The sequence below is a fragment of the Benincasa hispida genome, chromosome 2 (assembly GCF_009727055.1).
Source record: "Benincasa hispida cultivar B227 chromosome 2, ASM972705v1, whole genome shotgun sequence".
NCBI lineage: Eukaryota > Viridiplantae > Streptophyta > Magnoliopsida > Cucurbitales > Cucurbitaceae > Benincasa > Benincasa hispida.
The window spans coordinates 55,540,831-55,568,487 of NC_052350.1; the positions used below are offsets into that span (position 1 = coordinate 55,540,831).

Genomic DNA, 27,657 nt, shown 5'->3' on the forward strand with positions numbered 1-27,657 from the left:
TTAATTGTAAACATGTTAAAGTCTTTAATAATGAAGGGAGGATGGTTAAATTTAAATGTTGTCTTTTGGAATGACTAAACTGGTAGTACCTCACGCTCCCTCCCAGGTCTTAGAGGTTAAGGCTTGGGAGTGGGTGTGACAGTTCTTGATGAATCCCAAAAGTTCTGGATTCCTAGAACAAACTCGAGCCTCTCCCAAATATTTTTCATTTGAAATTGGGTCGCTAGCCAATTTCTCACTGCCAAATCAGGTAGACCTACATCATTCCCTAATGAAGTAGGTATATCGCTGTTACGATAACGACATTAAGAAACTACTTGTAAGCGTTGATGAATCTTCTTGTAGACACAAGGTTCATCAAACGTTTTAGGTCAAGCCATATGACTTGATCACTAGCATCAAATCGTATGTTCCAAGATCGAGATGTTCTTTTCAGTCCATAAATAGGACACTGATTTAGTTGCAAAACTTTTTGCTCTGAACCTGGGCTTGATCCTCGGGCTGCAACACCACATAAATAGTCCTCCTCAAGATTGCCATTAAAGAACGGCGTCTTGAACGTTCATTTGCGAATCTCATAATTATAATAAGCTGGCAATGGACAGGAGGATATGGATCGACTTTAACAATGGCAACAGGGCGAGAAAGTTTTCCTCATAGTCGACTCCCTTTACCTGGGTATAACCCTTTGCCAACAAGTCGAGCCTTGAAGGTTTGTACCTTTTCATCAAACACCCTTTTGCACTTGTAGATCCATTTACAACCTATAGGGAAAACCCCACCAGGCTGATCTACAAATCCCATAACATAGTTGAAGTACATCGACTCCATCTTGAGATCCATGGCCTTGACCCATTTATCCGATCAACATCCTCCATTCCTTCTTATAAGACAACGGATCCTCAACGTCGCCCATCTGCTACCATAACAAGGATTTCCATGAAACCCAGATAACGAACGGATGGTTGGCAACCCTCCACTACTCGTGTCCTCAACTCTTGAGGTGGAACCGACTTACTGGATGAACTCCCATCAACAACTCTTGTTGATTGTAGTAGGCTTTTCAACAACTCTTGTTGAAGTTTCAGTAATTTCATTGGAAAGCTCACGTAACACGAAATTTGCTTCGTGGACTGTGCTCCCTTATATGAATCCTCTCATGAAAGTAGGGTTTTATTGAAACAAACACCCTAATTTTTCGTCAGATCATAAAAATAACCCTCTCGTGTACCTTGGGGTAGCTAACAAAAGGCATAACCTGACGCGTGGTTCCAACTTCTTGGGATTCCTCAAGCACATGTGCAGGGCACCCCAAATGGGAAATGACGTAAACTAGCTTTACGCCAATTCCAAATCCAGAGGTTTTCGAACACTCTTGGAGGAACACCGTTGAGTATTACAACCAGAGTCTCCCATTGCGAAACCCAAAAACGAGTCTCGGTAAGGACGCATAACTCATCATTGAACGAACCATGTCCAACAAGGTTCTATTTCTCCTCTCTGCTATGCCATTCTGCTGAGGTGTACCCGACACTGAGAGTTGGAAAACGATTCCATATTCTATCAAATAGTCCTAGAATCCCAAGTCCAAAAATTCTCCACCTCGATCTGATTGAAGTGTTTTGATCTATCTATTCAATGCATTTTCAACTTCAGCCTTGAACTCTTTGCACTTTTCAAATGATTCAGACTTCTGTTGTATAAGATAAACATACCCATACCTAGAGTAATCATCAGTAAAACTAATAAATACTCATAGCCACCTCGGGCTCGCACATTCATAGGACCACAAAGATCAGAATGTACTAATTCAAGAGACTCTTTGGCTTTATAACCTTTTCTAGTAAAAGGTCGTTTAGTCATCTTACCCTCAAGGTAAGACTCGCACACCAGTAAAGAATTTTCTTCTAACTCACTTAGAAGTCCATTCTTTACCAATCTCTCAATCCTATTGAGATTGATGTGCCCTAAACAAAGATGCCAAAGATGGGCATTTTCTTTTGGAGAAATACGTCGACGTTTTGTTTGAGTTATGGCAGTTTTAAACAATTCTGTGTTATGGAGGGAATTAATGGCTAATGGCCTTAGCATATATAAATTACTTTCCAAATACGCTGTACAAATAGTAACATCATCTTTATAAATAAAGGCTTTATCCACATTGAAAGAAACAGTGTATTTACATTGTAACAAACACTTTACAGAAATGAGGTTTCTCTTGAGTTCGGGAACAATATATACATCATTCAAAACTAGAAACCTATTATGTAAAGCTAATTTGGAGCCCTCTCACTACCACAGCTGAGACGACGTGCCCGGTGCCTACCCGCATTGTCATCTCACCAGCTTCCAGCTATCTCCATGATCTAATCCCCTGAAAAGAAGAACAAACGTGATTATTGGCACCCGAATCAATTATCCAGGCAGAATCATCATTCTCAATTAAACAAGTTTTAAGTACAAGTAAATCATATTTACCTTTATTTGCATTGGCCTTAGCCTAGGTGGCTTTCCTTTCTTTCAGCCAATGAGGACAGTTCTTCTTTCAGTGTCTATCTTGGTTGCAGTAGAAACAATTTCCTTTTTCAATTGGTGGACGCCTTCTTGGGGCGACAGGTGGCGGTTTAGTAGGCACCTTCCCTTTTCCCTTACCACCCTTCTTCTTCTTCCCCTTTTCAGAGTTAAAAGTAGAAGGTGTAGACTTCATTCCTGAGGTCGAATCTCTATGGAACGTCCTGGAGGATGAAGCAACATTTGTCTCACTGTTCTTCCTCTCCTTACTTTTCAGTAAATATTGGTAGGTCTACAACTCATTGAGGAGAGTTGTAAGGTTATATTTCACTTTGTTAAGAATCACATTACTAACAAAGTGCAGGAAGCTCCCTGGTAAAGAATGCAAGATTACGCTAACCTGGCTGCCCTTATCGATGTAGACCTATTCAACTCCACCACATTGAAGTGGACTATCATGTTAAGCACATGTTCACGAACAGAGGTGCCTTCTTCCATTTTGGAGTTGAATATGTACTTAAGAGCCTCATGCATAAGCTGTTCAGACGGTTGTCCAAAAATCCCCCGTAGGGACTCCATGATCTCATGCGCTGAGACCATGGGCTCATGTTTCTTGGCCAAGACTTCAGAAAAACTTTCCAAGATGTAGGCTCGGGCCTTCTCATTCGCTCGTGTCCATCGCTCATATGTCTCCCGAACATTTTGAGCGACATTTGGAGCTGGAATAGAAGGACAGACCTCCGTAAGGGCGAAAACATGAGATCCTCGATGATAAGAATCGTCGTGATCATGTGTTTCCATGTCGAAAAGTTGTCGCCAATTAATTTTTCTATGCTAAGCAAAGCTAACGTGGCTGTGGCCATTTTGAAAACTTGTTGCTGAAAATACGAATAAAATTTTATTAGATTTTGCTAAACCACGTTTAACCAATTAGTTTTCAAACAGTTTCAAGTACCCTAAGTGAAAGATTTCTATTTTGCAATGATGCCCCAGTGAGGCAAAACAAACGTCACCGATGGGGTGATCAAATGCCCCTTCGCTAGGATGAGACATTCTCAACCATTAGGCAGAACCAACTCTTGGAACTGAACCTAATAGCCACCATTTATTCGGTCCAGAACTGTTAACCTTTAACAATTCCGCGTAAGTGTGACCCCTCATTTTTGGTGCCAGAGTCCCGCCCTAATGAGCCCACCATAGGGAAGAAGCAGATTAGGACAATAGACTAAGTTACCTTATCCTCTTACAGGAAATCAAATAAAGAAATGCGCAAAATTGCCATCCTTTAGGGGGACACTCTCAGGGTGCCTCGAGCCGATGCACAGTAACTTTATTCAATCCAACGAGGGAGACCGAAGGATATTCTGTTGCACTTCCTGCTCCCACTTACTATGAACACTCTCTCCATCCACCTTGATATTGACCTACCTAAACACCATCCGTTAGGGGGACACGCCAAAGGTGCCTCGAGGTTGAGGGTAGATCTCACGATGTGGACTATTCAGTGGGAGAAACCCTAGGTGAAGCATCCTCTGCCTGAAGTACCTCCCACTGAATGTTCTACCTAGGGTTTCATTAACCTAGACAATTCGGCTACTGATTTTAGTCTAAGTCATCTTTTTAAAACTCTGCTCATAAACAACGTTTGTCTATGAAATATGAACAAGTTCAAGTAGTCACATTTAAACACTTTAATGAACTGTCCTTAACTTGTATGCATGCATTAAATCTATCTAATTCACCTTTCCAGGTAAGTTCCCAGGTAGGAGTGTTACGTTTCCGTCAACTTAAATACTCCAGCCTAGACAGAACCCATCTTGACAAAAGGTCCCTTATAGATAGATTTGCTACACTTTAATCTTTTGTTAGTCAATTTAATCCTATTAAACTGATTAAAAGATTAAAGCCTTAGGGTTTCTAATCATATTAGAACCGTGATCTTAGGTCTATGTCATCCAAGTTTTAAACATTTTAAAACCATGAATTAAACCTAAGTGAGCATGTATGTCTTTCTTATTACTTTTAGTTCTAATTTCTCTTTAACTTTTAAAAAGAAACAACTAAAAAACGTCACGCACAACTAGGTGTTTATTGTTGGATTTTATGTCCTAAAACTTGTAGTTTGTAAATTAATAAACATATTCTGTTTTGTTTTTCAAAAAAATTGTTATTGAAATTGTAATCTTGAATCCAATAAACTAAGGTCCTGAGGCTATTTAATGTAGTTTGAACTTTATGTAGTGACATAAATGTGGATCAAGTTCAAATATATAGCCAAAATGATCTATAGATATGAATAAGGTTGGGCGCCTTATTCTGGGGACACTATGGATGAGGCCCACTTTGTAGTTAGTACAAACGATGTGATCCTGAATCGTTCATATAGAGATATGTGAGTGGGGGCATCCTATGCAATGAGTTTGCATAAGATTGAACCGTGAAATAGTCACTTTTTACGTTCTAAATGCCGTTTTATGTATAAAACTGACTTTTGCGTTAATTGATGACCTAGGTAACTTAATCTTAATCCTGAACTAACTATGAACTTTTGTTCACTCGGAATTATCCTTAGATCTGTATAGGTGAGGGTAGCTCATCATCGCCGGCCCAATAAGCCTCCCATTTCAGGGGTAAGATCGGGTGGATAGCTAGGAACATAGGGTGCAAGACGGAATTCATTCCTACCCGTTATAGGGATAGTAGATAGGTTGTTCCCTTTAGTACTGAATCCAGGTCTTGAACAAGGGACCCCACTCTCTCATTGGCCCGAGAGGGGTTCGGTTTATAGGTTGGACCTTAAACCAATTGTTCATTAGAGGATCAGTGGAACTTAAGGAATAAGATGTAGTCTTGAGGGTAAAACGGTTTTTATGACCCAGCCGAGATTACGAACAACCTGTGAATGATTAGCTTACTAATTATGGTTATATCAGATGGACAGAAATATATCTGCAGTGAGGGGAGTGCAACTACGGGACTTTAGTGGAATGACCCGTTAATTAACAAATGTTGATTAATTAGGTTAAAGAGTTTTATCAGTTAATCTCAGATTGTTGGAGCCTATGATCTGTAGGTCCATTAGGTTCCCCTACTAGCTCATATGGAATAAACTTAGAATAGTATGATAGAATAATTCGAATTGTTTGAATTAAGTGAAGAGAGAGAAACCAACAAGTATATGTGATATAGCAGTCGGTTTTCAGTTTAGAGATACAACTTTAATATTTAAATATGATTTAAATATCAAGAATATGAATACGTTCATATTTGGAAGCTCGGAAATAATGGAAATGATCAAAGATGTAAAAAGTCAAAGAGTTGACTTTTGACTTTGAAAAGTCAAACTTTGACCGATCTTATATTCAAATGTGATTTGAATTTCAAGAAAATGAATGCGGATTCATGCTTGGGAGGTTAAAATTAGTCAACACGGAAAAAATCATAAAAAGTCAAAATGTTGACTTTTTGGTCAAAGTTTAACTTTGACCAAATGACTATTTTGCCCTTTGACTAAAGTTAGTGGGAAAATTCAAACTTTTATTGGATAATTTCACTAACAAAATAGTGGGCTAGGTGTTGGCTTATAATGGAGACATTAAGCCCACTTAGATAGTGGATTCTAGATGTTGGGTTTTTATGAATTGATTTCATGCAATTGTTGCATAACTCTTTTCTATAAATATGGGCTTTTGAATTTGGATAAAAAAGTTTTGACAATTTGCCAATTTTTGTTTTCAAAATTGGACTGGAAAAACAAACCCAAACCCTACCTAAATTCCATCTTCTTTTCAATCTCTTTCTCTTTCTCGGGTTCTTCATTCACTGGGTCCCACAACACGATTCTGAGTCCAGAGGATAGTAGGTCAACTCTAGTGGTGGTCCGAAAGAGTTCGGGTTGAGATTCAACGAGGAAAAGCGGTTTTCGGGAGCTTCAAAAGTAAGTTATTTACTGTTTTTTCATTCATTTTGCATGTTAATTTCCTTTTGATTAAAAGCAATTAGAGTGTAATTAGGTCCTTTTTCCGCTGCGTATGTCTCATGTTCCATCATTTATAACACTTATAAAGTAACCTATGTGTCATGTTTCATGGAATTTCCGGTCATTACTATACATAACTTTTATATACGCGTAATAACCAAGCAAACATGCTTTCCATTCACCCTTATACTATAAAAATTATAATATAAAAATGATGCATGTCAATACTTTTTATGCATGCATAAATATAACTCTTATATTATATGATGCATGAGCATGCTCTTACATAATTAAATCATGCTTCTCTAAATTATAACATTTACAAGAAAGAGATGATGCATGACCAATGCATAACCTAAGGTGGGATTTACTATATGTGCATACCATATGACATATAAAAAACATACATCGCATGTAATAAACCAAGGATGAATGGACTGGGATGAGCCTTTACAAAAAACCAGAATGAAATAACCCTATCTATTACATTTTCCATCGAGCAAACCGGTTCACAGGCGAACCAGATATTGAATTGCCAGGAGAACTCCATCGTTTAGTAAACGTTGAAGGTAAAAAATCGCCCAGCGCATACTAGACGATAGGCGCAAAGGCTAAACGATCGCTTAGATGACAACAAGGCTGCGACGCCTGATCGTTTAGGCGATCGCTTAACGCGGCAAAAGGTAAATGATTTACCATGCGTTGCTAAGCAATCGTTTAGCCAGTTACTAAACGATGAAGCTTACTGAGCTAAATGATCGTCTACTGCACACGTGCGTTAAACGATACGCGAGCAACCCATCATCTACACGGCTCGATACTCAGCAATCACTTACCCCATCGTCTACATGATCTGATCAACACTTGATCGTCTCCTTCCTCGAAGAACTGCAACCTTTGCTTCGATCTTCTTCACGAACGACTCAAGACTCAAACTAACTTTGAATTACAGACTCGATAGCGATTAATAATGCCCAAAAATGCAGGGGCCTTTACAATCAATCGAAAATGTAAAAGAATTAAATCAAACCAAGGCTAACATCCCAGAAAACTCCATTAATCTGCACATCCACAACAATTTAAAGATTAAATAGAGCAGATATGCACCCACCAATAATATATATGTAATTCGTTGCAACAATGAAATTGGAATATCAGAACCTGGCTCTGATACCAATTGAAGGAACTCTTAACGAAGAGTATCTATGAGCGCGTTCGGATCTTTTCGATTTCATTGTGACCGAAATACAACACACACATTCTAACAAATAGTTGTGCAACTCACACTAATTAACGACATGCTTTGATAAATAAACTACAAGAGATTGAATTCACATACCAGTTGAAGACTTTCTTCAATCTCGAACTCAATGCAGCAGAAGAACCTCTACGAACTCTATCGCTCAGCAAATCAGTCGGTTATGGCAGCATGATCATCTACACGAATGGCAGCAACACGAAGGGGGGATGACACAACCACTTAGAGCCCTTGGTATTCTTGGAGTGAGAATACAAAGTGTGGTCTTTGGTGAGTTTGGTAGAGGTCGGAGGAAAGGCTGATCGTGTAGACGATAAGCAAGTGGGAGAGAAAGCTATCATATAGTAGGGATGCTTATCATTTAGACAAAGCTACACGATCGTGTAGGTTTTACTAAGCGATCATCTAGTAATAGGTAAACGATCCTTTAGAAAATGTGGCACATTAGGCATTGTTTAGGAAAGCTAAGCGATCATTTAGACACGGGTGTGTGATCGTTTAGATGATGAGACTCTATCGTATAGGCTCTCAGCTAGGCTATCGATACTTTTTCGCATCGATTGCGATTTTTTCAAACTTTTTTTGCAAAATGAAACAAATTTTCATTTTATTCTTCAATTACCATAACCGAATATGGCTTCTCCCACTAATGCACGATTAAGAAGAATATTTCGACCAATTATCTCATACATTTAGCCAATTATATCATATATAATTAACCAATTCAATTATATCATATATAATCGAACTTCTTCTTGTCAATTTGAACATTTCAAACTGACCCAAACACTAATTCTCGACTTTATCCAAGCTACCTACGGGACCTTATGGACTTATGGCTCGAAACTCCAACGGTACGTGAATAGTTGTATAAACTCTTTAGCCACGAGATCCACCATTCATTAACTATCAAGCATTCCACTAAAGACCAACAGCTGAACCCTTCTTACTACAGATATATTTTTGTGTCCATCGGATATAACCAATCATGAGTACGATGACCCTTCACAGATGCTCATAAGTACAACTAGGCCAACTTACCGTTTTGTCCCTATAGTTACATCTCACTCCTTAAGCACCACTGTTTCCTCTAATGAACAATACAACATAGTCCAACTACGTGTGAACACCTCTCGGGCCAAGAGAAGGTGTGTGGCGCCACATCGTTTAAACCCTAGAATCAGCCCTTAAGGGAGCTATCTATCTACTTGCCACTGCTTCGGGAAAGGAGTGAATTCCATCTTGTGTAGCTGAGTTCCCAGCTCCCAAATCAGACGAATCCCTAAAATGGTAGGTTTGAATCGGTGACTTGGTCACTCGCACCCATACAATTCAAAGGACCGCCCTCAATGGCAGGAGTTCCTAACTCACTCAAGATTGAGGTCATGTTACCTATGGTCATCCTAGTGAAATGAAGTCTCTATCATGAATGGTGTTATATAACGAGATGTTAACACTTCGTGGTCAGGTCTTATACAAACTCTTTGTATAGGATGCCTCCACTTGCATGTCCCCTACACGAATGATCAGGATCAGACAATATATGACAAATCACAACACTTGTAACTATTCCACAAAGTGGGCCGCATCCGTAGCGTTACCATGATAAGGTTTCCCTCCTATATCCATATACTACAGACCATTTTGGTTATCACTCAATGCATGGTCTACTTGTATGTCACCACATACATGCTTAAGTTACATACAGATAACCAGGGATTTTATGTCTATTGGTTTGTAGTAAAGCAAATAAAACATACAACTGAGCAAAATCAATATGTGAAGTAAATATCATATATTATACAACACAAGTGTTCGTACAAACTATTTACAAACTACTGGACATGAGACTTTAGGGCATCAATCCCAACAAGATGCTCGTAAGTACAACTGGGCCAATTTACCGTTTTGCCCCTGTAGTTACATCTAAACCCTTAAGTACACTAATCCCTCTAATGAACAATACATCATAGTCCTACTATGAGTGGACACCTCTCGGGCCATGAGAAGGTGTGTGGTGCCACATCGTTCAAGCCTTGAATCAGCCCTTAAGGAGCAATCTATCTACTTATCCCTGCTTCGGGGAAGGAGTGAATTTCATCTGTGTATCTGAGTTCTCAGGTTCCCAATCAGACGAATCCCAAAGTGGTAGATTTGAGTCGGCAATCTGGCCACTCGCACCCATGCAAATCAAAAGACCGCCCTCAAAAGAAAGAGTTCCCAACTCACTCAGGATTAAGGTCATGTTACCTATGGTCATCCTAGTGAAGTGAAGTCTCTGTCACGAACGGTGTTATATAACGAGACTGTACACTTCGTGGTCCGGTCGTATACAAACTCCTTTGTATAGGAGTCCCGCTCGCATGTCTCCACATGAATGATCAGGATCAGGTCATTTGTAGCATGTCACAACACTTGTAACTATCTACAAAGCAGGACGCATCGTAGTGTCACCAAGATAAGGTTTTCCTCCTATATCCATATACTACATACCATTTTGGTTATCACTTAAGGCATGATCCACTTGTATGTCTCCACATACATGCTTAAGTTACAATGACAACCAGAGATCTTAGTTTATTGGTTTATGGTAAAGCAAATAAAACATCTTATGTTTCATAGACAACGGTTAAAAAAATATCTTATATTATTACATTACAAGCGTTTGTTCAATACAGGTATTTACAAACTACATGACCCAATGAGAGTTTAGGGTATCAACCCCAATAGTTATTATGTTTGACACTTATGTGCTTTTTATATTATGAGCATGTGTTAGAAACAATGTTCTCATGAAAAGCTTTTTTTATGACACCATGTTTTTAGTAAGCCTGTTTTATGAAAGTATTTTCTTATGCTCAATACTGAAGTACTAGGAGAAGGTATGAGTTATACTACCTAGTTTTCAGTTATGAGCATTCGCCTAGTTCTGAGTTGTGGGTAGTAGTACCCAGTTTCAATTATAAATAGTGGTACCCTATTTCAGTTATGATCCGTGACGTCAGAACCCTAGTTTTGGAGTTTTCCTCAACCTATACCTTACTAAAAAATAAAAGGAGCTTACCTTTTTCAGCTGCATTGCACTACCGCATAAACAATGGATCCGCTCACAGGGCTGGATGAGCCACCTTCTATCTGGCCTCTGTACTATGATATTGTCTTTCTATACTGTGTAAACGAACTCAAGTCAACATTGTGTATTGTACTCAACAGGAAGTGTCACAGCCTAGGTTTTGGCCACCCCCGATGTCGATCTGAGTATTCGTTTTATAAAGTAGTTTTTCGAAGCTCTAGGTTTTTTACCTAGAGCGATTTGCCTGCTTCTTTCTAGGCTATGGGTTACCTGTATCATGCAAATGTCCAACACTTAGGTGCTTTCTAAGATCATCCTATATGAAAGATGTATGACATGTGTGGATAATTAATGACTTGCAGGGTATGCAATATATTAACGTCCACAGAGTACAAAAGGTAAGACCTAATAAGAGAAATGAGCTTAGCACAACACGATATGGGATAGAAACCTAATCCTAAAAGGAGAAAACCCATCACTGAACAATCATAGGAATAGAAGAAATGGGTTCAGACCAAGTGACAGAACTCTCTATGAGTTGGGCTACATAAAAGAACCTTTCTACTAAAATGGATGTAGGCTTAACTAAAGCCCAATGCAGGTTGAACTCTATGGAATCTAAGCCTCACTACCCTCTTAGAGCGTTACAAGGAATTTTTTGCCGGCCCCATATGGATTCAGCTTAATAGATTCTGCTTAGGAGTTATCAGGATCCAGTTTTCTCTGCGTGCACGTATGACAGATTATTTAGTTCAATAAGGATTGAGCCATAGGATTCTTCCCCAGCATTGGCTGTAAGGTGTTGAACAAAAGGGTTCTCACCTCATCCTAGGTTTACGGTTGAGAGTTGAACAAAAGGGTTCTCTCTCAATTGAGGATCAGATCAGCTATGTTTTCACAAATGTTATGTTTTTAAGTTTTATATACATGTTTTCTTGGCCAATTTTTAGTTTTCAGTTTTTAGTTACTAGCTTTCAGTTTAAGCATGAGATTTATATTGTGCTTTTAAATTAAGTCACTCACTGGGCTAGTAACTCACCCCATTTTAAATGTTTTCCTCCCCAGGTAGCAGTCTTCTCCCAAAAAGATAATTTTGTTGCTACTCTGCTACTAAAAGACTCTAGTTTGTAAAAAAGTTTAGGTGGTTGTCTATAAATACCTGTACACATGTTTTGTGCATATAGGGACTAAATTAGAAAGTTGGGGTCACAGGATCTTATGTTGTGTATATTTGTATATATGTTAGCTATGTGTGAAACACTGATAGTTGTTGGTTATTTAATCAATGCTGGTTTGTTTAAATCAAGGTTTCTAAGTCAAGTTAAGCAGGCTAGTAGGCAGTATGTGCCAACAAAGGAGTTGGTAATGACTACAATCACATTTCCTTCTAGGTTAAGAGGGTAATCTGGGAGGAGGTGTGACAGGTTGTGCCCTTCTTTCTTGCCTATCTTCCTTCATCATTTCTATCATACCTTGAATAACTTGAAGAATAGCCATATTAGGATCTTGGACTTGTGGTACCCTTTTACCCTATGACATTTTCAAGTTAGTAAGAAAAGGACCTAACCACACTTCTCACCAATTTCACTCAAGGACACTCGTGTCTATCACTCAAGGGTAGACTTTTGGTACTAGGTCAAAGATGTAAAGGTTGGCTTAGATTTTGGTGCAATCTTGCTAAAAGCTTGATGTAACCAATTCAAATTATCAACTCTCACAAACTAAGACCAGAAAAACTTAGGATCAACAACTTGAAAATTTGAACAAAGTAAAATTAAATGACAAGAAACTTTCCATGTGTCTTGGATCTTTTGACACTTTCTTTTTACTACTAGTTTTTTTTTTTTTTTTTTTGCTGATTTTTTATCTTTTTTATAATTTTTTTTTTGTTAATGACTCTTTTTTTTTATGATCCAAGAGAAAATTTGAAGAATATTTCAAGACGAGTTGTAGTATGTCTTATATTATAAGATGTAAACAAATGCTTTGAATAAAAAAAATGAATTAAAATCAAATTGAAATAAAGTAAAGATATTTCACCTCTAGAGTCAGCTAAGGATGATGACCCATTGCTCTGATATCAAATGATAAGTGCTTGCAATGTTCGTTGGATACAAAGCTAAAGGTCCTTATAGGATCCTTGTAAACACTCACAAAGAAAGCTAACATAGATCAAACATAGAATCTATGATGGTCACACTTAGATCCTAAGACAACTCACTCCAGAATTAGCTTAAACAAGACTAATACAATGAATTGATTTAAATATCAAATTTAAAGTAAGATTTGAAAGAAAAAACAACACCAAAGGGGCTGAATAAGCATGAACCTTGTAATATTGATAATATGATTTTTCAAGAGAATTATAAACTATTTTATAGGCCAAAAAAACGTGGATAGACGAAGAACTCAAAAGACATTCAAATACAAGTAATTGTAAATTGTAGCTAGGAACTTAAAACTTAATTGTATACTAATTAATAAGTCAAAATCCAAAATTAAAAATGTAAAAAATCTCCAAATTGTCTTAAATATCTCCTCTAGAAAGCGACAAGCTTAATTCTCACGTTTGACAAGGTTTGACATCACATTTTTCTATATAGTGCATACTTGATAACATTTTCTTCACAAAATCTGGACACTTTTTTTTTCTTTTACGTAATGTCATCTTCCAAACTATAAGACTTTTCTCGTGTTATCTTCATGTCATTCTCTTCTTGACCCATTGAAGCATTATATAAAAATTTGGGCTCAAAATTATTTGTTGCTTCTTGTGAATTTGCTAGCTTTTAAAGATGTAGTGTAAAAATCTTTTGAATCTTCTTTGTCTTGCTTCTCATAATTGTTCCTTCGGGTACATGCAATGGTTCCATGGTTGAATTCACATCTAAACTTGTAAACAGTACTAGATATAATTTTCTTACTTTATTATCTACTTTGCTAAAAAAGTTTTCAAGAAACAAGTTGTTCGACGAGATTTATGGAGAAATTTGATTCATTGAATGAACTTTGAATTTGTCTTAATTTCAGTATAGTGAGTGATTCTCTAATATTTGATCATTTGATTCTTTCTTCTTGAAAAAGTAAACTTTTCTTGAGGGGTTTGTTCTCAAGGTTGACTTGTCTCAAATGCTTTGCAGTTTGTTCTCAAATATTTATTTGTTTCAAGGGCTTTGTAACATGTTCTTGAACTTGGATTTGTCTCAAGGGCTTTGCAGCTTGTTCTCGAGGTTGACTTGTCTTGAGGACTTTGTAGCTTGTTCTTAAATGTTGGCTTGTTTCGAGGATTTTGTAGCTTGTTCTCAAACATAGATTTGTCTTAAGGGCTTTATAGCTTGTTCTCAATGTTGATTTGTCTCGAGTACTTTGCAGCTTCTTCTCGATGTTGAATACGTACGCTTGATTTGAGGAAACATAACACATGGATGTTTTTGAAGTTTGAGTCTTAGAAGAATGTTTATATCTTCAAGGGACTTTAATATTTAGTTATAGTTAGTCTTCAAGAGCCGAGAGAGTCTTCTAATTATTGGAAAAATTCTCTCTAGTTTTTTTTAGAGTCTAAAATTTATGAACCTTTCAAATGAAAGAAAACTTCTCTATTTATCTCTAAGGTGGATTTTGTGGCATTGGGCTCAGTTGGTCTATGTACCTGACCATTGAGCCTAACTAATTGGATTTGGGTCTTAGTTCGCATAAGCCTTTTTTTTAACTCAATTGGGCCTTAGCCCAAATATTAATATCAAATTAGACCAAATTATTTTATTTGATTCAAGTCACAATGAAAACAAGTGGCATTATCGGAACGTGTCGATTTATGTCCTCAATGTCAATTTGGGACACATGTTAATTAATCTCAAATCAATTATTTGTAATTTCATCATTAATTTAAGAAATGATGCAACAATTTATGATTAGTCTAAAATTTCTTATTCATCACATGCCAACTTTAAAAATATGAAAAAGAAATAAAATAATAAAACTAATTTGAATTTGTTTTCTCAAATTAAAATGCGAAATAACAAAATGGTGAGAAAAGAAATAGAAAAATAGAGACAAAAACAAAAAATTGAGTTCCATGCCGACAAATAATCATTAAATCCACAATGAAAATTAGATGGAATTATGGAAAAGATTAGAAAAATGAGTTATAAGATTTTAGCATGAAAAGATGGAAGCCGTGTCTTTATTATCAAATGATATCCCACAACCGAACCGTCAATAAATGATTGGTGGAAGATTTCTCTCACCACAAAATAAATAAACAAATAAAAACTAAAATAAAAATAAATAAATAAATAAATAAGAATTGATTATTTAACTAACTAAACAGTCTATTTGAAAAGCCCATTTTCTGGCGGTATGCGATGTAAGTAAAAACGACAGTATCGGATGTGGACCCCACCACTAGATTTCGCTGTCCAACAGATGGTGGGACCCATTGCCCGACAATGAAATGGAAGCTACCCTGCCCGGCTGCCCGGCTGCCCAGCTCCTAGTTCTAAAACAATGCAATAGAAAGAGCTTATGAAAATCCCCAAATTCCACCACGTGATTACGCGTCTTCTTCACTCACTTCCACTTACAACCAAAATTTTCTCAAGCTCATAATTTTTTTTTTTCATTTTTTAATTTACAAACTAAGAACTTGTTTGATAGGTAATATGGATCATACTTTTATGTTTTGCAAAATGCTTCCTCAAATTAAATGTGTTTTTTAAAACTAATTTTCAATTATGTAATTCAAATAATTTAAATTCTATAAAAATACTACTTACAATTTTATTTTCAAATTTTAAAATGAAATTTTAGTTTTTAAAATAAAAACTTTAATAAATTTAGTATTTTGTGTTAGGTTTTTGTATTTTGAGATTTGTTCAATTTTAGTCTTGTACTTTCAAATGTCTAATTATAATCCATGTAGTTTTATAATTTTCATTCAACGAAATATAATATGTGAACATATTTTCAAAATTTAGAGTGAAAGTGCTAATAAATAATATTTTTTTAAAAAATCAACAATAAAAGGCTAAATTTAAGATTTAAGTAGATAGACTGAAGTTGGACATTTGATAGTACATTGACTAAAATTGAATAAATTTTAAATATAAAGATAAAATTGATATTTTAATCAATCATTTTTTTTGTTAAATTAAACTATATAATATAAAATAATATGAATTACTTAATATTATAAAATAATAATGGTACAAAATGTTTTAACATTTTGCTCATAAATTAATTGTTACTTATTATTCAGCGTTTAATGACAATTAGTTTTATAAATTTTGGATATATTATTTCAAGCAATTATTTCATTCAAGAAAATATCATATCGTGTATTAATTAATGTATTCAAAACTTTTACAGGGGTAGAAATTAAAAATGTGAAAAAAAAAAAAACCTTTGATATCTATTTAGTTTTTAAAAATTAAGCTTATAAGTATCATCTCTACTCAATATTTTTTTAAAACTTATTTGTTCTAGACTCGAACTAAAATATTATGTACCCAAAATTGACTTTCTGAACTCATACTAAAATATTATAAACATAGACTATTCAACTCCATATTCATCTCCAAGAACTATTATAAAATATAAATCTACAAATGATAATAATTATAGACAATCAACTATATGCCCCAAACAACCCTTACAACTATTTATGAACATAAAAATTATGTGATATTAAAATACATTTAATTAACTTAATTTGAAATCTACGCTAAGTTGGGAACGAGCATCTATAAAGTTAAAAATTAAGATGCATTTGATAACGATATAATTTTTGGAAATTGAGTGTACAAGTTTTCTTATCAACTACTAAAATTGCTTTAAAATTTAAAACAAAATCTGAAAACAAATAAAAAAGGATTTTGTTTTTGAAGTTCGATTAAAAATTTAAGGAAAAAAATAAGGATAAATTTAACTAATATAAAACTAAAAAAAACATCTTTTTAGTCTACAGTTTGAAGAATATGTGTTGTTCAATAAGATTTTTGGAGAAATTTAATTCATTGAATTTGAACTTTTACTTTGTATTAATTTCAGTATAGTGAATACAATCTCTAATATTTGATCTTGATGCACTTTCTCTCAAAAAGTAAAGTTTAATCATCAAGCATGTCAATCTTCTTAGATAATTGGCCTTTGAGTTTGATGATCTTTTCAGAGGATCAACCTTTGTTCTTAATTATCTTCTGGGAGGATCAATATTTGGACTCGTTGATCTACTTAGATCGGCTTCTGATTTGTAAATCCTCTAATTCTTTGTATTTGATGCGTACACTCTTGATTTTAAAGAAGTGGAATGTGTGGACGTTCTTCAAATTGAAATCTTGGAAGAAAGTTCATATCTTTAAAGAACTTGAGTTTCAAGGAGTGACTTAGTCTTTAAAAGCTTTGGAATCTTTAACAATAAACAAACACTAGGGACTAAATTTAAGATTTGTTGATAGTATAGAGACTACAATTAGACATTTAAGAGTACATTTGATTAAATTTCAACAAATTTTAAAATGGTATTTTAACAAATCATTTTTGTTAAATTAGCTATGTATAATATAAAATACTATAAATTATGTAATATTGTAAAATAATAATTATATAGAATGTTGTAACATTTTACTCATAAAGTAATTGATAATAATTTATAAATATAGTATATCGATCAATTATTTCGTTCAAAAAAATTCATATCCTAATAATTAATGTATTGAAAATTTTCATAGGGGTAGGAATTAAAAAATGTAAAAGAGTAGCAACAACTATAAGTTGTCTAAACAATTATTCATTTGCCATCCACAATGGCACAACCATCAATTATCTTAGAAATTAAGGGTATTTGGTAACCTCAGTATTTTATTAAAAAAATAAGCTTGTAAGTGTTATCTCTGCTCGGAATTTCTTTGAAATTTATTCGGTTTTTTTTTTAAGAATTTAAATATTTAATTAGACGCAATAAAAACAATAATAAGAATGTTGTATTTTAAACAAAAATTACGCTATTTTAACCCATCCTAACATTGTCTAAAATATTTTTATTGTTTTTCCAATTTTATTCCATTGTTTGAAATTCTTAATATAATCCATATTAATAATTAATTTATTATTGTCATTGAACATAAAGGGCGTTTAGGCCCCAAGTTGAGTTGTGCGAGTGGACTATTATAATTCACTCAGGGGATGTTTGGGGTAAATAGTTGTTTATTATAGTCCAAAGTTATTATAATTAAATTATAATAGTTTGTGTTTGAGATATAGATTATCTTAGTTTGCATTATAATAATATGTGTTTGAGGTGTAAACTATTTTAGTTTGAGAAAGAAATAGTAAACATTATAGTAAAAAATAGAAAAATAATGAATGTAAAATAGTAAAAATTGCAGCAAATATTTAATATTGTAGTAAATGAAGTTTTGAAATAGTGTTAATTGTAACTAATTGGAGATTACAAAATAATATTTACTGTAGCAAGAAGTGGTTGTTATAATCTTAGAAAAGTCATTGCCCCAAACGACTCCTCACCATTTGGATTCTCTATTATTATAGTTGAAGATTACAAATTTTTTAACTCACACTTTAACTATAGTGAAGATTATTTGGGACCTTTTTTAACTACAGTAAACACTATTTAGAAATCTCATTATCCCTAGTGAACTTTTTCCATAGTAGACACTTGTATAGTTTTTATTTAGTTATTGTATGTTTAAGTATATAGAAATATGTTCAAATCATTTTGAATGATTTTTATATTTTTACTTAAATATAAAATAGTATCTCGCTAAATTACACAATAATGTTTTCTTAAATTCAAGTATAAAAAATGTAATTGAAAAATTTGAAAAGGTTTCAACTTTGACCTTTTTTGTTTTAGTATAATTATGAAAAATGAAGTTTAACAAAGAATTATATTTGATGTTGTTTATCTGTATTCCGTAATCATTAATAAAATGTGGGATCCACTTCGAATTCTGTAATCAAAGAATGTAATCTGATTGAGGAGTTGAGGGTGTTCGTAGCATTTGAAATTTACATGAGACTCACTAGTCGTTACTGTTATAGATATTGTTGTTGTTACAGTATAAGAATTATGAATTTATCATATTTATTATTACTGTTACGGTTATTGTTACTATTACTATTATCACTAGGGTCTAAAGGTAACACTAACAGTAATAGTAATAGTAACGCTAACAGTAAGTGTGACAGATTTGTAATTCCAAGTAAATGTAATTAAAAGCAATTTAATTTCGTTTGCGATGCAAACTCAATACGATTGATCCATCAATAGAATTTTATTACGATTATACCATGGTAAATGTGCCCTATATTCAAGTTCCTTTATTAAATTAAAGTATAAAAATTGTAATGACAAAAAAATTGAGAAAAAGTTCTTATTTAGTTTTAATATGGTTATAAATAAAATGAAGCACGAAAAATGTAACCAAATTTCTTTTCAAATTAAATATAAAAATATAAATACAAAAAAAAAAAAGTTTCAACTTTGACATTTTTTTTTTTGTTCTAGTATAGTTATAAAAAAATGAAGCACAAAAAATTGTAATCAAATCTCTTTCTTAAATATAAAAAAGATGAAATTACAAAAAATAAAAAAGAAAAAAGAAAAAAAATCAACTTTCACTCTTTTAATTCTAATACTGTAAGAGCAACAATATCTATATGAAAATTTTCAAACAATTGAAACGACGTCAATTATTAATATGGATCATATTAAGAATAAATGTGGTAAAGTATTTAAATTCCTCTCTTAATGGAAGTATAAAAAATGTAATTATAAAATGAAAAAAAATTCAACAATGACCCTTTTTTCTAGTTTTAATATAGTTATAAAAAATAAAGCTTAAACAATTTGTAATCATTTTTTTTTAAAAATTAAAGTATAAAAATGTAATTACAAAAAAAAAAAAGTTGAAAAAGTTTTAACTTTGATTTTTTTTTTTAACTTCAGCATAGTTATGAAAAATGAAGTATTAAAAAATAAATAAACAAAATTCTTTCCTAAATTAAAGTATAAAAAAAGTAATTAAAAAAATCAAATTTCACCTTTTCTTTTAGTTTTCGTATAGTTATAAAAAATGAAACATAAAAATATAATAAAATTCATTTCTGAAATTAAAGTATAAAAAATGTTATTAAAATTTTTGAGAAAATAATAGAAAAAATCTAAACACGAACTAAACATGTACCCCAAATACAGGCTATTAACCCAATTAAAATAGTCTACATCTTAAACACAAACTATTATGACCCAGATTATTTTAGTTTGCACTACAAAAACTATTATATTCTAGACTAAAATAGTTTGTATCTCAAACACAAACTACTATAACTAACAAACTATACGATAAATAACTTAGTGTCCCAAACAACCTCTGGATTCCTTGGAATTAATTGAGAAGGTATAAAATAGTCACGTAGTGTTCGAAAACTAAAAATAAAAAATCAATTATCCAAAATGAAAATGAAATAGTTGAAATTATGTAAAACATGAAATAAATGAATAAATCATTTAATGACGTGTTAAATTATGAATGGAAGGAATAAGTACGGGTACTATATTTTTTTTTTCTTTCCAAACATGACTTATATATAAATATAATATTTATACTTTGCCGACTTACGTCAAATGTTGTTTTTTTCAAATGATATTTTTTTCCTAGAGGAATAATATATATATATATATATATTTCTTCATTTTTATATATATTTCTTCATTTATACTCAAAATGAATATTCCTTGTAGTGCTTGCATGAGAGATGATCCCTCAACTGTTCAAAAGGCACAATACGCCCATGTGCCATGTGATTCCTAACACTATGCATCAGCATATTTTTCTTCAACATAAATATATATAAACAAATACATGCATCTTTTTAATCATTTAAATTACACAAAGAACCTTTAAATTTTTCCTTTTATTTTAAAAATATTTCTATATTTTTATTTGCAATACTATCTTTCAAATTTGAAAATTATCATTAAAACAGAAATCTATAGAATTTGGACGAATATTTAGACATATAAGTGTGGTAGTGATCGGAAAAAATGTGACAATATTTGAGCTCTAGTTTTCGTTAGGACTCATTATTACATTGTCTCCATTCTATTTTCGTCCGATATTTCAATGGATTTCTACTCCATTTTTTTTAAATGTTCATGAAAGGTTTAAAATAATATTATAATTTTTTAAAAAAGAAAAAATATATTTATTTGTGTATGTAATTTTCATATAGACTCTAAGTTTCAAAATGTTATACCTTTTTCATAAATTCTGAGTTTGACTTCTATTTAATCTCTAAATTTCAAAATGCTAAATTTCTACTCTTAAGTTTTGAGTTTTCCTTTAATTTCGTCTCTACACTTTAACCCTTGAGTTTTTGCTAATGCTCACTTTGACCTTTAACTTTGAGTTTTAGTTTATGAATTTAAAATAATTTTGAAGTGAAATTTTCAAATTAATTTTAATAATGACGAAAAAATGGTGAATACTAATTAATTAGAATTATTTTAATCATTTTAAATTAATTAATAGACATTAACACTAAAGACTGAAAATGGAGATTTAGTGAAAAATTAATGTCAAAATGTAAATCTAGAAACTTTACTAACCAAATTAAAACAAAATTAAATACTCAAAGATTAAAAAAAAAAAAACTAAAAAGTCAATGATAAAAGTATAATATTTTTAAAATTTAGAGACCAAATAAAAACAACACCTAAGACTTAGCGATTATTGAAAAGATAAAAGGGTTAAAGTAAAGGTATATATATAAAAAATTTGGATACATCTCGAGTTACATCTATCTTTGCAATGAGATGAACGCTTCTTTTATTATATAGTTTTTTGGGTAATTGTAATTGGTAGTATTTTTAGGAATAATAACAAGTATATAACATCATTTAAAAAAAATTGCAAATATAGATAAATCTATCAGCGATAGACTCTTCCAAGTGATATGGTCTATCATTAATAGACTCTACCAATAATATGGTCTCACTGATAGACTATTAAAATTTGGCCATATTTATAATTTTTTTTACATTATATTATATTTGCTAATATTTTGATTCTAATGTCTATATTTACAACCATCCATAATTTTTTCTTTGTATTAGAGCGTGCATGCATGAAGATTGAGCGCATCCCAAGTATTATATATATAAAGTTTAGTCTGTTATTTTCCGTCTTCAATAAATTTCCAGTAATTAAAAGAAAAACAGTATGGGTTTTTTTTTTTTTTTTTTTTTTTATAATTTTTATTCAGCTCTCACACACACACTTACACAGCCAACTGAATGTTAATACAAATATATATAAAATCAAAATTTCTTAAGTTCAGTTATATCCATACTGTCTTTTCAAAATTTGAAAAAAAAAAAAAAAAAAGAGAGAGAAAGAAAGAAAGAAGAAATATCCAAACTGTAATACGTAGGAGTTAAATGAAGATAATTTTAATTTATTGAATATATATAATAGAGGGAAATTCGGAAGAAATGTTATTTTGGGTATGAACACGCGTGAGATAGGCTTGGAAGACACCAATTTTGTTGAAATAATTGGCTCCTTATGGCAACAACCACATCAAAACCATAAAACCCGCGAATGCCGCTTTGTCCACTAGTATATTACAATTCAGTTTCTACACCACCGTTACTTTTTCTTCTTTTTTGCTCTCTTTAAATCAATTTCCCCACACCCACTTTAGAAATTCCAATCAAACTCCCAAAGGGATAGAAGAAGAAGAAGAAGAAGAAGAAGAAGAAGAAGAAGAAGAAGAAGAAGAAGACGAAGACGGACAAGAAGAAGTGGGTTATGGAGAAACATTATGGATCAAATGGTTTGAGTCCATGTTCCTCCATTTCTAATGGGGTTCCACAAGAAAGTCGAGATGTGACTAAAGATTTAAAGGAAGCCCATGAATTAATTGAAGCTATTGGGGCTTTTTCTGGGTTTCGAAAGACGCAATCCAAAGAGTGTTTGAATTTGGTTAGGAGGTTGAAGATGCTTGTCCCTTTGTTGGAGGAGATTAGGGACCTTCATGATATGGTTCCAGCTGAGGCTTTGATTTCTCATATTGCTAATTTGAAAGAGGCTCTTGTTTTGGCCAAAAGGTTACTGAAGAATTGCCACAATGGGAGTAAGATTTACCTGGTTAGTTTTTTGTTTTGTTTTGTTTTTTAGTTTGGTTATGATCCACTTCTATTTAATTTGCTGATTTATTGATTGATTGATTGTATGAGTGTTTGTTTGGTTTAGGCATTTGAGAATGAGGCTGTGATGGCAAGGTTTCATGGTGTTTATGACAAGTTGAAGGAGGCCCTTGATGGCATACCTTATGATGAGCTTGGAGTCTCAGTTGAATTGAAAGAGCAAGTAGATTTCTTCACCTTTTCACCTTACGAGACTTTTGATTGATTGGTTGTTTGTTCAGTGACTCTCTATGATGATATTCTCTTATTTAGGTCTCATGATGTGTTTTGTTTTTCCAATGTTCCCCGAAACGCCTCTCATAAACCTTTGATTGTTCTCAAACATGTTTGGAATGACTTTCTAAGTCCTAAAAACACTTATTTTGTACTATTTTTAAGCACATGGAAAGTCATTCCAAACAGACTCTTAGTTTTCTCTCTCAATGATGCGATTGAAATCGGAATACGTTTAGTTTTCTTAGTTTATTACCTCTGAAAGTGGAACTTTTGATCCTTATATTACAACTAAGATGTTTAGAATCTTTGTTCTTGATGGACTAAAAATTAGCTCTAATCTAGACCTATTTAATGATGAAGTTATCATGAGTCTTGTGCTATGCATGAGTTATTTTGAACAGAATACAATATACATGAACTTTCAAACGTAGAGCAAATGACTAAAATAGTTCATGTTTTCAGGGAAATGGGGTCATTATTATCCTACATTTAGTCATATACGTTTTTCAACATTTTTGCACTCAAATTCTTCCAAGAGCTTTGTATATTGTATTTTCTGTTGAGTATCATACGTGTTACCTGCCCAAGAGTGCCTATGTCCATTAGGGAGAAGGTTACTAAGGTTAATTTTTACCATCCAAGTTAAATGTTAAGTGCAGATTGAAAGTGTATCTACTACAGATAAAACTATGTGCAAGAGTGTGATTATTTTCTAGAATTTGAAAATTTACTAGTTCACCAATGGATTGAAAGTTTATTGAGAAACGCAATGCAGGTTGAAGTTAACTGATCTAGCTTCATTTCGTCATTTCCAAGTACTTATTTATATATTAACTTGTTCATTCAGGTTGAGCTCATGTCGACCCAACTCAAAAGAGCAAAGTGTAGGAAAGATACACAAGACATGGAACTAGCAATGGACATGATGGTTGTATTTTCTAAAAACGATGAGAGAAATGCTGACCCTGTTATACTTGAAAGATTGGCAAACAAATTGGAACTACGTAAAATTGCAGATTTGGAAGCAGAAACCATAGCTGTACAAAAATTAGTTAGACGTAGAGGTGTGCCAAATTCTGAAAATCTCCAGCAAATTATAGAGCTTCTAGGCAAGTTTAAACAAATTGCAGGTATGGACAATACTGTTGCTCCTGATGGTCCTGTTGTGTCAAAATGTCTGCAACGGCTGCAACGTTGTCAGTCTACAATAATCCCTCATGAATTCCTCTGCCCCATTACCTTAGAAGTCATGACGGATCCTGTCATTGTGGCTACTGGGCAGGTAACTTGAAAAATCCTGACATTTACTCGACAAATATTTTTGCATTATTTGCTTGATATTGTTATATGCTACATGCTAGAGCAGTCTTGATATTCTATGAAATGTTGTGATGGATGCTTTAATTTTGTTATTCACGATAGTATATGAAGTTACACATGATATATATCTCCATTTCAAATTTTGCATGGGTTTGATTGGTTAGATCTTTGATTTTGATGGGAAAATTAGTGTTTTCTTTCACAAACATCAGACGTTTTAAATTTGAAATTCAGTAGCAGCTGAAAGTTACTTATCTTGAGCTCGAAATAAAACCTGCTTGCTTGACATTGAGATTACAATCTTATGTTTTCAGAGTGTTACTACTACAAAACTCTGCCAATAATTTGTAAACTGAGCGGGTTATCCTCGTCTCTTCACAGACTTATGACCGAGAAAGTATACAGAAATGGTTGAATTCTAACCACCGGACCTGCCCGAAAACTGGACAAACATTAGTGCATTTGTCACTAGCTCCAAATTATGCCCTCAAGAACCTCATTTTGCAGTGGTGTCAAAATAATAACTATGATTTGCCGAAGAAGGAAGTTGTTGCTGGAATGGGAGACACTCCACCCGATCTCGCTCGAGAAATCTCCTCTTTAGTCCACAATCTATCATCGAGCCAGTTGGATGTCCAGAGAGAGGCTATCATCAAGATCCGTGTCCTTTCGAAGGAGAACCCTGAGAACAGAGTTTGGATCGCGAATAGCGGAGTCATCCCTCCGTTGGTTAAGCTCCTCTCCTACCCAGATCTCAATTTCCAAGAACACACGGTGACTGCTCTATTAAACTTGTCTATTGACGATGCGAATAAAAGACTCATAGCGAGAGAAGGAGCCATTCCTGCTATCATAGAAATCCTGCAACATGGAACAGAGGAGGCTAAGGAGAATTCTGCTGCTGCCCTGTTTAGCTTGTCAATGTTAGATGAAAATAAGGTTCTGATTGGATCTCTAAAGGGAATTCCGCCGTTAGTATTACTTCTTCGAGACGGTACAATCCGAGGGAAGAAAGATGCTGCAACTGCACTCTTTAACCTGTCACTGAATCAAACAAACAAGTCCCGAGCCATTAAAGCTGGTATCATACCACCACTTCTCTCTTTGCTGGAGGATAAGAACTTAGGAATGGTTGATGAAGCTTTATCAATCTTGTTACTCCTTGCATCACATCCCGAGGGACGATCCGAGATTGGAAATAACTCTTTCATCGAAATTCTAGTCAACATCATAATAAACGGGACTCCGAAGAACAAGGAATGTGCTACATCGTTACTTCTCGAGCTGGGACGAAACCATTCGCCTTCCATTTTGATTGCCCTGCAATTTGGTGTATATGAACATTTGGTAGAGCTCACAAGATGTGGGACAAGTAGAGCCCAGAGAAAAGCAACCTCACTTTTGCAATATATGAGCAAGTGTGAACACATTCCCTGACATCTGTGTAAAGATTTGTGATCTTTGTATTTTAGGAACTGTAAATCAGAATTTGCTTCTTTTTCTTTTGCCTCTTAATGTTGTTGTTGCTTACTTTGGCTTTCAAAAACGGACATATCAAAGCCAACAAACCACTCTGTAAATAGCCTTTTAGTTATGTAATGGTATATAACAAGAGGTGTTTTAGCTTATGGCTTTATTGGAGGAAAAGATGAATCAAGCATTTTATAACCTGCATTGCCTGATGATTTGTCTCTATACTTTAGTATACATAACTGTTGATTTTGTTTTCATAGCTTTAAACATCTCATAAATATAGTACACAACAATGTATTTTCAAACTTATCAGGTTTCTTTATCAGGTTTCTTTGTAATTTCAAATTATAACGATTTAGTTGTTTCTATTGTGAGAATTTTCATTTCGATAAAACTTCGATTTTGTTGGGTTTCACCATGTGGCCGGATAAATGCATAACACCCAATCCACATGTTTCAACAAAACCCCCCCAAATCTCACATGTAAGTTACAGAAGGAAAATACCAATTTGTTTGCAAGCAAGAAGAACAAAGAAGAAATCCTTCAACAGAATAGAAACTCTGTATTCTAGCAGGTACAAACTCGAGAACTTAAGAGAAGATAAAAACGAAGAAGAAGATACACAAAGGATTAAAGTGGTTTGGCCAACAATGTGCTTACATCCACTGTGGAAGGAGCAGTGATAAATGTCAAAAGGTGCATATTTTTACTATCTATTTTATTACTTTTTGCATGCAAAAGATCCACTTCATATGATGTTTTGACCCCAAAATGATCTAAAAGGAGTAAATACATGTCATTCAGCTGCTTTATGTTAGTTTTGGCTGTTTTGAACCAATTTCATGAGTTTTTACAATTTTTTTTTTTTTTTTTTTTTTTTTTTTTTTTTTTTTTTTTTTTTTTATCACTTTTGGGAAAGTGATTGATGTGCCCTTGGCAGTCAAATTGCACCCTAATTGTTCAACCTTGCTGGTTTTTTGGTCTTTAGTCATTTTTCAGCTCCGAGACCACCAAGGACCTTCAAGGCATGGAATTCGGCCTCCTTCAACGTCTTTGCCCTATATAAATGGAAGGAAGCCTCAAGATTAAACAACATTCATTCCTGGGAAGAAATCCCACAAGTATATCTAGAAACTCTCCAAGAACAAGAATTCCTCTAAAGACTGGTCTTTAGGTCACTCTTATTCGTAAGAACGTGTGTAGAGCAAGAATTCACTCTTGAAAGAGGTTGAATGTAACAACTTCCTCTCTTATTTTTTAACAAACCAAATTTAAAATTTGGAATTAAGGTATTGGGAAAGGAGAATTTAAAATCTATTAAGTTTGAAGTTGAATTAATTTAGAATTTAAGAAAAGAAAAGATAAAAAAAAAAAAAAAATTAGATACCTTCAAAATTTAAAGTTTAAAAGAAAAATTTAATTGAAAGCTAAAATAGATATATGGAGAATAGTGAGGAGAAGGTTATTAATAAAGATAACTAAATTTGATGCTGGCAGTTGCAATTTAGAAAAGGAGAGATTGGCAATGAGCCCAAGTAGGAGCTGGCAGACGGAGGAGTTGCGAGGAGAGTTAAGACTTATCCTTGTCTATAAA

At 33.5% G+C, this 27,657-nt stretch overlaps 1 protein-coding gene across 1 annotated transcript; it reads left to right on the plus strand.

The window, feature by feature from the left end:
* The first annotated feature begins 22,364 nt into the window (after nt 1-22,364).
* On the plus strand, nt 22,365-26,257 carry LOC120071883 (U-box domain-containing protein 15). The gene is made up of 4 exons (XM_039024294.1): nt 22,365-22,994; nt 23,100-23,216; nt 24,117-24,551; nt 24,971-26,257. Exons 1-4 carry the CDS (start codon nt 22,656-22,658, stop codon nt 26,024-26,026), a joined length of 1,947 nt encoding a protein of 648 aa, XP_038880222.1. The 5' UTR covers nt 22,365-22,655; the 3' UTR covers nt 26,027-26,257.
* Nucleotides 26,258-27,657: the final 1,400 nt, after the last annotated feature.